Source organism: Vicia villosa, linkage group LG7 (genome assembly GCF_029867415.1).
Source record: "Vicia villosa cultivar HV-30 ecotype Madison, WI linkage group LG7, Vvil1.0, whole genome shotgun sequence".
Classification (NCBI taxonomy): Eukaryota; Viridiplantae; Streptophyta; class Magnoliopsida; order Fabales; family Fabaceae; genus Vicia; species Vicia villosa.
In genome coordinates, this window is record NC_081186.1 from 113,393,320 (window position 1) to 113,408,241 (window position 14,922).

The window sequence follows — 14,922 nt, forward strand, 5'->3', positions numbered from 1 at the left end:
GGTAAAGAAGAATGAACAAGTTGATATAGAGGATATTGAGATTTGACTTTCTATATTCTAAGCATGGTAATAAATAGAGTTTAGCATTTGGCTATGTGATTATTCTAGTGATTGCTTAAGTACTAGTTAATTTGAAAAAGCAAAAAGTGATTGTCAATGCATGGAGATAACTTGAATTTAAGATAATCACTTGTTAATAATAATGTGATTAAACTGTTGCACAGATCTAGAGGATATTTCTGAGCAGGAAACTAGGAAATGCATATGCAAATGAGAGTTAAAAATTACATGTGCATATAATTTTCTCACTTTTCCTTGCAAAAAGTATGAAGTGGATAAACAAGCAAGACTAAGTTATAATTGACTATACTTTGGCAGGTTTTGCATAGAAAATGAGAGTTTAATGAGCACAAGTTACCAAAAATATATAAGTGCTAACATCACATGATGAATAGTGTGTTGCATCTAATTCCTTTAATTAAGGATAACAAAGTCAGAATATTAGGCTAAAATTAGAACAAGGCAGAATATCACATACTGAGAATGGATTGGTATCAAATATGATCTGTCCAAGAATGAAAATAAAGGAACCAAATTAGTGAAAGGCATACAATCCTTACAACTAATGCATATAACTTTTTCTTTTGTTTACTAACTTGGACATCAAAGTGTTTTCAGTTAGAACTCTGATCAACAAAGATAGAGAGTTGTTCATCCATATTTTTTCGAGCCATGTTTTCAATCCAATTCGAACAAGCTAGTTAACAATAACCTCAATTTCACAGAGTTCTCTTCATTTGGCGTGTTTGGTAAGAAATCAATGACACGACATGATAATTTTTTTTTTTATAAATAATAATCTCTCTAATACCATGCTAGGTTTTTATATTAAATATAATTCATCTTTAGTTCTTTACCAAATCAACTTTTAAGTTAAGAACCGACCTTTATTAATTTATTATGAGTCTTGCCTCTATAGAATGTGTGATTTGAGTTTTTCTTTTTGATAGAAGTGTTTGTTGGTAAGTTCAAGAGAGAGTCCAAAATAACAAATCAATGTTTCAAGATTAAAAGTCAAATTTCATGTTTCCACCTAAAATTTTAGAGCATTAGACATATGAGTTACATGTTTTATATATCTAATATTTTATCTATTTATAGTCGATGTGAGATTTACTAACTCACACTTGAATCTAACAATGTCGTACTTAAGTGTAAGTTTGCCATCTTCTATACATGATTCAATCGGCAGGTTCCTCCATCCACTTTTCACCCGGCCAAATTAGACTATTTACTAGACTATATAGATCTTGATTGGTTGTGAAAACAAAATAAAAAGAGAATATATGCAAGAAAAAATTATGAAAGAGAGAAAGATGCGACAACTAAAGTATATTTGATATATCGTTTGCCATAAGAGATTAATAAGAAAAAAATAGAAGACACATAGTTGTCTATATATTTTAAAAGGACAAAAATATCCTTAACTAAAGAGTATCATTTAATTTATTTTACACTAAAGATAATTTATTTTATTTAATTTTTTAAAAGTTATTTTAAATAAAATAAAATAATTATATTATTTAAATTAATGAAATGATTTTGTAAAATTAATTATAATTAAAAGTGAGATGAATGTATAGTGATTTATGTTTGAAAAAATTTATGTAAAACTGGGTTGAACAATAAATTTCAGAGTAAAAATTAGTTTAAATTTAAAAATTATAAATTATATATTAAGTAGAATCAATTATAGAGACATAATCATTTCTACTTTAATATAACTAAATACTTCAAAATCATTCTAAAATGAAATTTACACCTCAAAAATTACTTTTGATTTTTCTAAAAAAATAAATTTAAATAATTATATCAAATATAAATGAGATTGTATTAGACTTGAACTCCATTATAAACTCCATTAGTTTATAGTCTTTTGTCTTCACCTACCATCGTTCTCAAACATGTTCTAACACAATGGAAAAAATGCTTTTAGTTCTTTTTTATACTTCCAACCAAGGTTTTAAAAGACTTTTGTTATTCACCGTTTTTGTAATAAAAAGTAAATTATAATAAATTCATACCGCAAGACCGCAATCAGCGTTGCAACAATTGTGCCGATTAAAATCGCAAAATTCTTAGTGTAACCTGTTTAAAACCTTGCTCCCAACACACAATGTTAAAAGAGCTTTTGTTTTTCATTTTGCCTACAACTTTGAAGTATGCAATTGATAAAGATGGCATTGACAAAAATGTAATGTCATAATGAAGTCCACTTAGAAAACGAGTGGGTCTCACATTTCTAACTTCTCTCTTTCTCATCTCTTTTTAAACCAAACAAGAGAATTTGAATCTTTCTCTTCAGCCTCTCTCTTTTCAACTTCTCTCTCCTTGTTTCATCCAAACCAAACACACTCTATATGAGTTCTTATGCTGCACATTACTTGTAAAAATAATGCCCTCATTGCAAAAAGTACTATTAAACATGTGACCGAAGCAGCAGGGCTACAAATACAAAGTCCTAATAATTCAGCTGGTTTGCATAAAACTAGAAAACATTTCATGAGTACATGTGGTAGGGACTCATAATTCATTGACATTATCTTGTATTGAATATCAAATTGCAACTAGTTCCTATGATTAAGGAAGATGATAATAATATAAAATCACATCATATTATTAGGCTGAAAACAAGGACAGAAAAGTGAGAAAACCATGTCCCCAGAATGAATGGTACCAGACACTTACTGTCTACTAATAACGACAACTAAACGGGTGGGTCCATTAATAATTGAAAGATGAAAAGAAAAAACAGAGCAAATTCTTGTTCTAAATTGAGACAACCTTGATAATGTGAAACCAAGAATTTTATTCCGAAGTGATTCTTCTATGATCTGTTTTATGGCTTCCTGAGTCAACATAAGTCAGTATTTAGAAGACAACCTGGTATGACAGGTCAAATCAATTAAAATCTGGTACAACATAATGCATTATATGATCTTACCTTACAAATAACTAACAAAAAGTTTTCGGACGACAAATTATTATCACAAATAATGAATCTTTCGATATTCTATCTGTTTTTCCAAGAAAAAAAACAAAAAGCAGAAAATTGAATGTGTTTGAATCTAAATTTAAATCAATATATTTAACTTCTTTTTTTTAAATCTCCAAGAAGATTCACCTCTCGCGCTAGTTTTGTCTCCTACCAACTTTGGTGTGGTGCAGAACTCACATTATGCGTGCTAAAGATTCACCTCTTGTGTCCCGCCAACTCGTGTATAGTACATAACTCACATTATGCGTGCTAAAGATTCACCTCTTGTCTCCCGCCAACTCGTGTATAGTACACAATTCACATTACGCGCACTAAAAATTCACATCTCACACTAGTTTTGTCTCCCGCCAACTAGTGTATAGTACACATCTACAACTCACATTTCGCGCACATATCTTTAGTCGCATTGACTTGAACCTATGACTTATTGCTTCACATCTCACACTAGTTTTGTTTCCCGCCAACATGTCAACTTGTGCGCAGTGCACAAGTTGACGCTGCTAGACTAAAGAACAAACAACTATGAGTGTGTTGACCGAATCTATAACTACCTCAACCTCGCAAATTACAAAGACATAAGATCAATCGCAAATTGCAAAAACATAAACATTTAGAGACGGAGATAGTAGTAACATTTGTCTTCCTCTACTGTGCAATACTCATAGAAGTAAACAATAACTCTTCAATATCATTAGGTGAAAAACAAAACAAAAACTTGAAATCGAATCACATTATCAAACACCTATCAATATCTTAAAATTTTCATAACCAAAACCATAAATCTCATAATTTCCCAATTACAGAAAAAACCATCATCCTCACAATTGCCATCAACTTCAATCCAAATCCCAAACCAAGATTTTCAAACTCACTCACTACATACAATTTCTACATTCCACCCCACCCTCTCAAATCAACCAAATAAATAAATAAAAAATCACCTCCTCGTTCTCCTTTCACCAATGTAATGCGAAAGCGGAACAACCTCCTGCAACGGCGTCGACATCGGCGTCGGCATAGGCGAATTCCGACACACCGGACAAGAGCCATTAAGCTTCAACCACGAATCAAGACAACAGAGATGAAAATAGTGTCGACATTCCGGCATCATCCTCAGCATCTCGGCATCCTTATACTCACACAAACAGATCGAGCAAGTTCCATCCTGTCCCATCGTCTCCTTCCCATACTGCAGCCTCGGGTAAGAGTTGATCACGCTCTGGTCCAATCCCAAAACAATATCGTCCCGATCATGATCATCCTCCTCCGCAACGAAAATCACACGCGGTAGAACTATACCGTCAGAGTTTCGTTGGTTGTTGATGTTGCTGTTGTGGTTGTTACGACGGTTACGGAAAGTGCGGCAACAGAGGTAGGAGGAAAGGATGAGAGTGGAGAGGAGGAAGAGGAAGCCGAGAGCGATGGCGATGGAGTAACCGAAGCCGAGGTTGGAGAGATAAGGAAGAGGCGGAGGAGGAGGTGGTGGAGGGGAGTAAGTGTAAGGGGTTGAGGAAGACATGGAAATGGTGATGATTTGAAGGATGAAAAGGGGAATATTCCATTTGGGAGAGGGTATTGTTGAGAATAATTTTGGGAGTTTTGAAAGGTGGGTGAGGGTCTTAGTTGCTGCATTTAATACTAAGAGTAACTCAAAACTTGAACGCCATTCAATGGTTGCGTTGATTTGGTGATTGGTTTTATGATATTCATTACTGCTTGGTTTGCTTGGTTGGTCCCTTTGGAACTTGGAAGGGTGGGGCAACATAATAAACTATGGTTAACCAATAACATACTAATTGTTGTGTTAACTTGCAAGCTATAGGCAATTCAATCTTTGTCAAATAAAAGAATAGAGCATACATTTAACTACAAAGATAGATAATAAATTATCTCTCAAAAAAATTTAATATTATTGTGTCTTTAGAGCTGAGTTCAAATTCAGAGTTTTTTATTAAGTTAAAAAATTTTTTTTACCATCTCATCAAAATATTTTTGGATATAAATTTTCTTTTTGCTAAATCATCTGTTTTAATTATTTTTGTGTATAAAGTGTTTTTTGAGCCGTTTGTGTATAAGTTGTATTAAAAAGTTCTATTAATAAGAAATAAGTTTGAGTTAAAAAACTATTTACAAAATTGTCCATAATTTTATGAGATATAGGAAACATAGTTTCCCTAATGTAGGAAATAGTAGTTTATGAGATTTGTAAAAAGAGAAAGTAATAGATAAATCAGGGTATAAATGAAAAAAGAAAATTAATACCTTTTTAAATTGTGAAATGAGATAAAAAGTAGGCGTTAGTTTTTTTTTTGTTAGAATGATATATTACCTTTGTATCTAAATAAAAGGTATTTTCTTTCCACGTGCCATCTAGAGCTAAGCATTTGTTATGGCAGATTTGTAGGGGTTGTCTTCCGACTCGTTCTAAGTTGCAACAACATCATGTTCTTTGTCCATCTATTTGTCTTTGGTGTGAATTAGAAGACGAAGATGATTGGCATGTCTTTTTCGGATGCGTTTCTACTTCTCATAGTTGGCGGGCAGCAGGTTTGTCTTCTATAATCGACCTGCGTTTACACTCATTCCATGATGCTAAGTCTCTTATTTTTGACGTTTGTGGGTGTGAGGATCGTAGGGATGCGGGTAGATTTGCAGTTATGCTTGAGGTTCTTTGGCGGAGTAGAAACAATGTGGTTTGACAAGATACTCGAGAAGATGCTATTATAATTGGTTTACAAGCCTACCACAATTGGCATGATTGGTTCTTAGCTAGAGAGGAGCATACAGTGGGTGATACTAATAATGATTCTATGACTTGGATTCCGCCTATTATATATCAGGTGAAGTGCAATGTTGGTGCATGTTTTAATAATGCTTGTGGTACTACTAACAGAGGGTGGTGCTTTAGAGATCATTTGGGGAGATTCATCAGAGCAGGTGTTTCTTGGGATGTGAGTCTTTTTTCTATCCTTGAAGCTGAAGCCATGTCGTTGAAGGAAGCAATTCAACATGCCATCTCATCCCAATTCTCTCATGTTATCTTTGAAAGTGATTGTCAAATTATCGTCAATTCTCTTAAAGCCAAACATGTTGGTTCCTCTGAATTTAGTTTTATCATTAAGTCTATTCATAGTTTGTTATATTTATTTCCGAACTTTGAGATAAAATTCATTAAGCGCCAAGCAAATTCGGTTGCCTATTTGTTAGCTAAGGCGGCCAATTCATAGTCTAGGCGTAGTTTCCTTAATATGATACCTCCTTGTATTGAGCTTTGTTTGATGAATGAAATATGTTAAGTTTGTTTCTGTCCAAAAAAAATAAAAGGTATTTTTTTAATATTTTTTTTAGATGAAAAGATGGTAGTATATAGGGTTAAATATATTTTTACTCTTCTAAATATTTTAAGCTTCATTTCTAATCTCTCAAATTTTTTTCTTCATATTTTTGGTATCTCCAATTAAAGTCCGTTAATAGAAGGTGACATACATGAAAGTTTAAGGTTTATTGATGATTGAGCTTACATGTAGCTGTTCCAGCGTGACAAAGATGTTAACTTGACATCTCACGTGACTAAAACCAATATCATACTTGAACTCATAAAGGTTCGTAGCTAAAGTCGCAATTAATTTGTAGCAAATTCAATAACCAGAAAACTTAACCAATTTTATTTACTATTTGTTGAGAATTCAAGAACCAACCAATCCAAAATTGGCTTCATATTAACGAACCCAACTTCTAAGAAAGATGTGGTATTCTAAATATAGTTTTAGAAACCTCTAAATATAAAAATATCAACATAATAAAATTAAATGAACTTCATACAATTATAATTGACAACTTAAAGTCTTAAACCCCAAATTTTGTTACTTTCTCTTCTGAAACACACATAAAATACGCACTGCATGTTAAACGTGTATGTTTCATTTGCATTAGAACAACTTATATTAGAACAATATTGATGGTACCTTATCAGAATGGATCGTCAATGACCTATAATCTGTTGGACTTTTGAGAATGGAGGGTGTACCTGCAAGGTACTCCGATGTTAAAGTAAGAAGGAGAGCAGACGGAGTGCAAGTACAAGAGGTTAGAGTGAGAATGATGAATACCCGACCCTCTGGTAAAAGAGGATATTTAAATTCCCCAACATTGGGCCAAGAATCCATATTTTTGGCTGGATTATTAGAGGCCCAAAAATAAGAAACTGCCACGATCCTACGTGGTAGGGCAGAGTCGGCAAGTGACTCACATCTGGATGAAACGACCGTAGGGTTCAGGAGAGGAGGACCGAGTTTCTCGCTAGATGGTTGACCACGTGTTCTTCGTGGGCACGTAGGTTCGATGCTCCAACGATCACAATAGAACGTGCGCCTAATTAGCTCTAGATCCCGAATTGGATCTGGTCGACTATGGGCCTGCTCGGCCCAGACCATAACAAAATATAAAATAATATAAAAAAATGTTGCTACTTAAAAATTAAACTCTAAACCAGCTATTCAAATTCATTTAATTGAATTTGAATTACAGCAAAAATTTTATCAATTAAAATTTATCATTCATTTTAAATTGTTAAAATTTAATCATTAATTTAAAGAAAAAGCTAACATGCGACCCTTAATTTAATATTAAAATTGTATATTAAAGTGACTATAAGAGATATTCAAAACTCATTGTGAAAAAAAGAATTTAAACATTTTAAAAACATGAAAGTGGATTATTCCACCTATTGAAAATTTCAAAAGTTTTATATTTTTGCACTCTCTATTAATAAACCAAAATGAAGACAATCTTTTGATAAAATCTGACACCTTCAAAGAATGAGTTGCACCTATCACTTGAATAAAATATCATTCCGCTCCAAATTATAGGCACTCAAATACTTGACAGTTGACAACCGTATCAAGAAGTGAGCCATTTTTTATTTAATTTTTTCTTTAAATTAAACATTAGAGTTATGGGCCTTTGTATTACCTTAGCTTATGGGCTATAGCTTGTATATTGGGCCACGCTACTTTATTGTATATATATATATATATATATATATATATATATATATATATATATATATATATATATATATATATATATATATATATATATATATATATATATATATATATATATATATATATATATATATATATATATATATATATATATGGCCCATTGCTTGTAATTCTAATCATGGAATAATATTGTTTCACATTCAGTTTTACATTTCAATTTCTGTTTGTCGCCAAATGGCTTTCTCCTTCATCATCTATGCTATTGCAATATGGTATCAGTGAACAAACCCTAAATTCCCAATTTCATCTTCCGCATTCATCATCATCCTACTTTCGTTCTTTATTCATACCTCATCATGTCTTCTTCTTCTGATGAAGAAAGACCTAAAGTTACCGATCCTCCAACAAAATCCGATGATCTGAGTCTCAATCCAAGAAATTCGTATTACTTGCATCCTGGAGAAAACCCAGGTGCCACCATTGTTGCTCCTCCGTTGGATGATAACAATTATCACAATTTGAGCAAATCTATGCGGCACGCGTTAACCTCCAAGAACAAAATCTCCTTCATCAATGGTGTTCTTCCCAGACCCTCCCCAACAAACTCTGATTTTGAGCTTTGGGATCGCGCTAATAGCATGGTTCTTTTCTGGATTAACCGTACTCTCTCCCCGCATATTGCACAGAACACCATCTGTTTCAATTCTGCTTTCGATCTCTGGGAAGATCTCAGAGAAAGATTCACGAAAGGTAATCATTTTCGTTATTTATATTAAAGAAAAAAATTAATATAAATTAAAAATTATAATGCTAATAAATTAAAATACTCCCATATAAATTAAAACTTTATTTAATCTTTTTATTCCTTATTTATAACAATTTATTTTTAAGTTATTCTTTATTAATAATAACTCACTCTAATTATATTATAACTATATTATAAATAAATACTATTTTAAAATAAAATAAAAATTGAAATATTGGGATACTTCAGGTATGCATATTCGAATTAACCAATATCCCATTTTTTTTTTGGAAGAGTTTTTTTTACGGATATGCATATCTGACAAAACACTTGACATTTTAAATTCAATATTTAAAAAAATTCAAAGAGATGATTTCGAATATACATTCTGAAATCATTAAAAACGTGATAAGAGTGTCTTCGGATATGCATATCCGAAAAGTATTTTGAAAATATTATGATGTTTTCCACACTATATGGATAGATAAATAAATTTCTTGAGAATATTATGCCGATTCATTACCTCCAAGCAGAGGCCTATTAGGGACTAAGTTTATGAAAACATTACCTTGCTCCAGCAGCCCCTCAATTATGAGCATTAACAGACGTGTCATGTTTGAGAATATTATCTTTGTCTAAAATCCATATAACTCAAGTGGTCTCACTTATTTTGGTTTAAAATCCATATAACTTATTTTGGTCTAAAATTCATATAAGTCTAGTGGTATCACTCATTTTCTATGTTAATCTTCAAATTTATACTACCTCCAAAAAAAAATTATTCTCATATAAATTAATATAACTTAATGACTTCTAAAGTAATTCAAATAAAAAAAAATTAGGAGCCTAATGAAGGCTCTTTGGTGTTTTAAAATAATTTAAACATCTAAGATGATCAACTAATCTGCAATATGTATATGTAAATTAACAGGTAATTAAATACCCGTTAATTTTACCTGTGGATATTTAATAAGTCATCAAACACATATTCATAATATGTTTTACCAGCGAATACTCACGAGTACAAGTTATTTTTACATCCCGACGTAAAAGATTTATACTACTCAATAGAATATGCTCAGCATTGTTTAGGTATCAAAATCACATTGACTTAAATGAGATTAGGCAGGATCCGGCCTTGTTCAAAGATTTAGTCACTGAATTGATCACATCTATCCCCACTAAATCTCAATAGGATTGGAAAAAAAATCCCCTAAAGTCATGAAGGACGGTAGCAAGATTACCATTCATATTGTGCGTTGCATTTTTAATTTTCTTAGATTGAGGTATTCTAGTTAGATATTCATTATACTTATGAGTTATAAGTTGTGGGAAGGTTCTCACCACCACATCACTATAACTGCAACTGTTTTTGGGATTCAACAAATTTTTGTAGAAGTTAATAACATGATTATCTAAAGCAATTCCCATCTCCAAAAAATATTGTCATGCCTCAATCTACTGTTTTTGTTACTAACATATCTCAATTTAACTATGTTATAAAAAAAAAACTTTGTATTCTTATCTCCATATTTAAACCACTAATTCCTTATCTTCTTCCTCCAAAATTAGTCATAAAAAAAGTTGGACATTTTTTTTCCTTCAATCCAACATCGTCATGTTAACCTGCCATATTAATGAAACCTTGTATCTGGTTAACTTCATCAATAGCTTGAGTGAATTTAAGATGAATATTTCCAAAAGTCTCTTTCTTAAGAATAGGTTTACGAGATCTCAGCTTAGTAGATAAAATAAACATAGTAAAGCCAACCATACTAGTATTACAATTATCAACGATCGACTGATTGTAATTATCATCCAGAGTCCACACCATTAGAAATTTGAATAGATTGGCCGAATCAAACATACCTTTGTCAAAATGGAGAAGAGTAGTGTAATGTTATATTTATAAAGGATCGAACAACGGTGGGAGCTTTGCATCCTTTAGGAAGGGCGATAACCATATGTCGCCCTCTAAGAGGTATCGCTTCGCCCCAAGTACCTTTCACTTACCCAGTAATGGAAAGTGTGAGAAAAAATATTTCCTGGTTTGAGAGAAGTCAAAGTCAGTAGCTGATCCATGTCTCCCTAGGAAATAAAAGTTCAATGGTCCACCATTGACTGCGTGGACGGTGATCCTTCCCAAGGAAACCCTAGGTCCAAAAGCCTCTATAAATACTTCTCCCCTAATGGGAGAAAGGGCAGATCATTCATACCCTAAGCACAACACTTACATACTGAGCCTCTCACCTCTCGAGAGCAGACCCTATAAAATCAACTAAGAAACCAATAAAAGTTTTGTTTGGAAGACATCTATCAAATTTCTAATGGGAATCAATAACTGCATTAAAGTCATCTATCATGCACAAAGATCCAGGATTGACCCATTAAAGATTTGTAAGTTCATTCATAATTTTCTAATCACATGAAAAATACTTGCATATACAACTGCAAAAGAAGAATTTAGTTTGATTTACTCCTATAAAAAAGTTATATATCGTTCCAACAAACTCAACATAGAGGATGTCTATTGCACATAAAATCCATAGGTTTGAATCATGATTCTGTCAAAAATTTAATACAAACCTCTTAAGTTTAATTTGTAATTAAGTCAGGCATTCAACAAAGAAATGAAGATAAGACATCATTAGTTCAACAATAAAAAACACATCAAGCTTATGAACATAAACATATGGTCAATAAATTGCTCTATTTTGCTCCTGAATATCATTTGTTCGTGTTCTTTACATGATTACAGTATTTATGAACACGAAGTTGTGCATATTATTCCATTTACTAACACACAAGTTGTCTTCTTGCAATGATAAATAAATGCTTTTGAGAATTAAAAAAAAAATCACATAACCTATATTAAAAACAACAATCAACTAAATATACATATATCATGTCAAATTAAAAACATATAATTAGAGTGTAAAAGTATGACAAAAAATAATCTACAAAACTCTGCTGCTATCGTTATTTATTTCATACTCATAAATCTATAGGCTTAGCTATGGCGCCATAAATAAAAAAATTCCAAAAAACTAAAATAAAGAATTCTAACATAGGTCCCAAAAAAACACAAAAACAATAACAAAAACATTCAAACTCCATCTCTAAAGTTTCACCTTATGTTTACAATTCAAGTCCTTAATTCCTCTCTTTGAAATATCAATCGTCATAGTACAATTCATCTTCACCTCAACATGTTTCTTAATAAACAAAATCTTCACCCTCCCCGGAATCACCGAATAAGTATTCATAATCATCTCTCCCTGAACCACATCTCCCACCAAATCCGGACTAGAAGCGAGGCGATCTGCCATAACATCCACCGTAACATTCAACCCCGACGTCTTCCGCGCCTTGATCACAAGTCCCGGTGGTATCACCGCGTCCGCAACCGATATACCGCGATAAAACACCGATGTCGTGCTATTCCCAAGCTTAAAGGACGCTCTATTAGAATTCTTAATAGACATGTTCACTACCATGGTCATGTTGATCTTAACTTGAGGTGTTGGAAGTTGAACAAGGTTGACACCAAAGTTTGTGAGATGGATCTCATTTGTTGTTACGTTAGGATCTTTAACCTTAAAAACCGTGAATACTAAGATGACAATTACTATGACTATAAGTAGTAGTAAAATTGATGTTACACAACCACATAACTTGAGTTTTCTTCTACGGTTCATTTTTTTTAGAGCTTTTTCTTCGTCATCGCTTCTCGGGTGGACTCTAACGGGAGCTAATGGTCTTGCTTGATCTGGTTCTGCCATTGTTGTGTGTTGTACTTTGAGTGTGTTTATATTTATAGTAAAATAATTTTTTTGGGTTTTGTAGTATATTAATGTAAGGACACGTTTTGATGGAAATAATTGACTATAAATAAATATTAAATTCGAAAAGAGTATTTGGAGACACGGTTATGAATGGGTGTGCTTTGTGTGTCAAGATTTCAAAGCTGGTTTATGTTGACTCTATCTGGAATTCTAGATGTTAGTTATTTCATCAATAAATGGACTGCTTGACTTTTAGCTTTGTCTACATAGTAGTATAAGTTTTGATATTTAATGAAAACAATTTATAGAATAATTGTATTTTGTCCAAACATTAGATTATAAACTTGGCCATGCTCTTTTTCTTATTAAGAAAAGTTTGACCATTTTTTTAGTTAGTTTTTTAAATCTAATGTTTTACCATGACTATAACCCCCACCTCATAAATTTGTTAGTGTGTCAAACAATAATCACTTTATATATAAGTTACTACTCAATAAACTTAAAAATGAAATTTTTGTTATAATAGTAGTGAACAAAAGTAACATGAAATCTATAATGAATTTCATACATTACGATTTCTACGGCGAGCAGTGAAAGTTGAACTCACAATCTCTTAAAATTGATTTGATTAAGACATTCAGAGTTAGCTCTTACTCTTCTTTGTTTGGTTAGCCCTTAATCTTTTTTCTCATTATTGTTGTTCTTGAACCATTGTATCATTATTCATTTTTTCTCTTCAGATTTTTCTTTCATACTCTAACATCGTACTTGACTTTGGTGATTTGATCTCTTTATACTTCAGAAGCCATGTGTTCCTTAAAGTAACACTCTTAATTTTTTTTCTTCGCTTGGTCAGTTTTCCACAAGTATTATGGGTGTGAATGTCTTGGTATATCTTAGAGACGATATTGTTGTTGACGAAGAGGGTGTCTATAATAAGGAAATTTCTTTATGCACCCATATAGGATGAAAAACACCCTTAATATTTTCAAAATACTATTCGGATATGCATATCCGAAGGCACACTTATCACAGTTTACTTGATTTCGGATATGCATATTCGAAAACACCATGAACCAGGTCGGATATGCATATCCGAAATATGCTCTAAGTGATTATTTTTTTCAAAACAATGATATCATTCTTTTAAAAGCTTCTATTATTTGACAAAATGTAACGGAAAATAAAAAATACGCAAACTAAAATAAAATATTGATATCAAAATATGAAAATACTTGTTCGGATGAGTGCATAATGTCAAAATATCACAACACAGAAAAAGTCATGAATAAAACATAAATAGGCAACTACTACTGAGTATGCCTAATGCGAACACCCTGCGACCTCTTTTGCCTCTTATACGTCGCCGCACCGGACACCTCACTGACCATCCTCTGTTCTATGACAACTGCTTTTGAACCGCCCTGCTCAATGATCCCTCTCTCTAATGCCTCCTGCCCTATCGAGTGTATCCACTAGCAGATCGGCAGGAGATCTGTGGCATGGTCATCCTAAGTCTGCTGGTTCTCCAAGAGCTCCTCATGTGCAGGTCTAGGTGGACGCCCAAGAGGATCGAGTGTCATGATAGGATGTGACACTTAATAGAATCTTGTCACGTACCCATCTACACAGTGCCAGCTCTGGGTGGCCCGCATACGTCGATACTCCTCTAGGACTAAATGATGCGCCCAATCCTTAAAGATAGCAGTGAGATCTCGACGGGTAACGGTGTCAGGAGCATCCTCAAATGGAGATCTCGGTATCATCTACACACGTCTAAATTGTCTCATGCACCGCTCTGGAAGATACCTGACCATGGTGTTGGCCTCATATGCCAACCATCCAGAATATAATGCGATGCGGTCGAATGGGACAACATCACTGTAATCACTGAAGGGCGCCATTGGATGTCATTGTGAGCAGTACGATCGAGGTATACACGATATGAACCCTCTTTCTTATTCCCTCCTCTGAAGGACATATCATGCAGCCTTGGCCATGGCGTCAATGTAAGGGGGATCAGGATCGTAGCTGTAGATGCGGTGGAAGTAAGAGATAATCCAAATCTAAAACACAAATACGATAATATGTTAAAAAAATGTAATATAATCAAATGTGAAATAATTAAAAAGAAATGTACCATGAGGAGTGTGCAAGAGCCAGTAAATTGTCTGGTCCTCTAGTTGGAGGCTTCATTCAGCTTCTAGTATAGGTATACCAGAATGGCGGTCCCCTAGTTCCACTCGTGAACTGTAGTCAGATCAATAAAGTACCGGAGATAAGTCATGTTTACATAGGTTGCACTTTTATCCACAAAGAGGGCAGTGC

The 14,922-nt window shown here is 33.1% G+C and overlaps 1 protein-coding gene and 1 pseudogene across 1 annotated transcript; both read right to left on the reverse strand.

Moving 5' to 3' along the window:
- Positions 1-3,286: 3,286 nt before the first annotated feature.
- LOC131616597 (RING-H2 finger protein ATL67-like) lies at positions 3,287-4,843 on the reverse strand. Its single transcript, XM_058887962.1, has one exon. It carries the CDS (start codon positions 4,821-4,823, stop codon positions 3,996-3,998), a length of 828 nt encoding a protein of 275 aa, XP_058743945.1. The 5' UTR covers positions 4,824-4,843; the 3' UTR covers positions 3,287-3,995.
- Positions 4,844-11,643: 6,800 nt separating this feature from the next.
- Positions 11,644-12,619, reverse strand: LOC131618317 (uncharacterized; annotated as a pseudogene).
- Between the last annotated feature and the right edge of the window lie 2,303 nt (positions 12,620-14,922).

Coding starts and splice junctions, on each gene's coding strand:
- LOC131616597 (XM_058887962.1), bottom strand. CDS start 4,823: ATGTTGCCCCACCCTTCCAAGTTCCAAAGGGACCAACCAAGCAAACCA.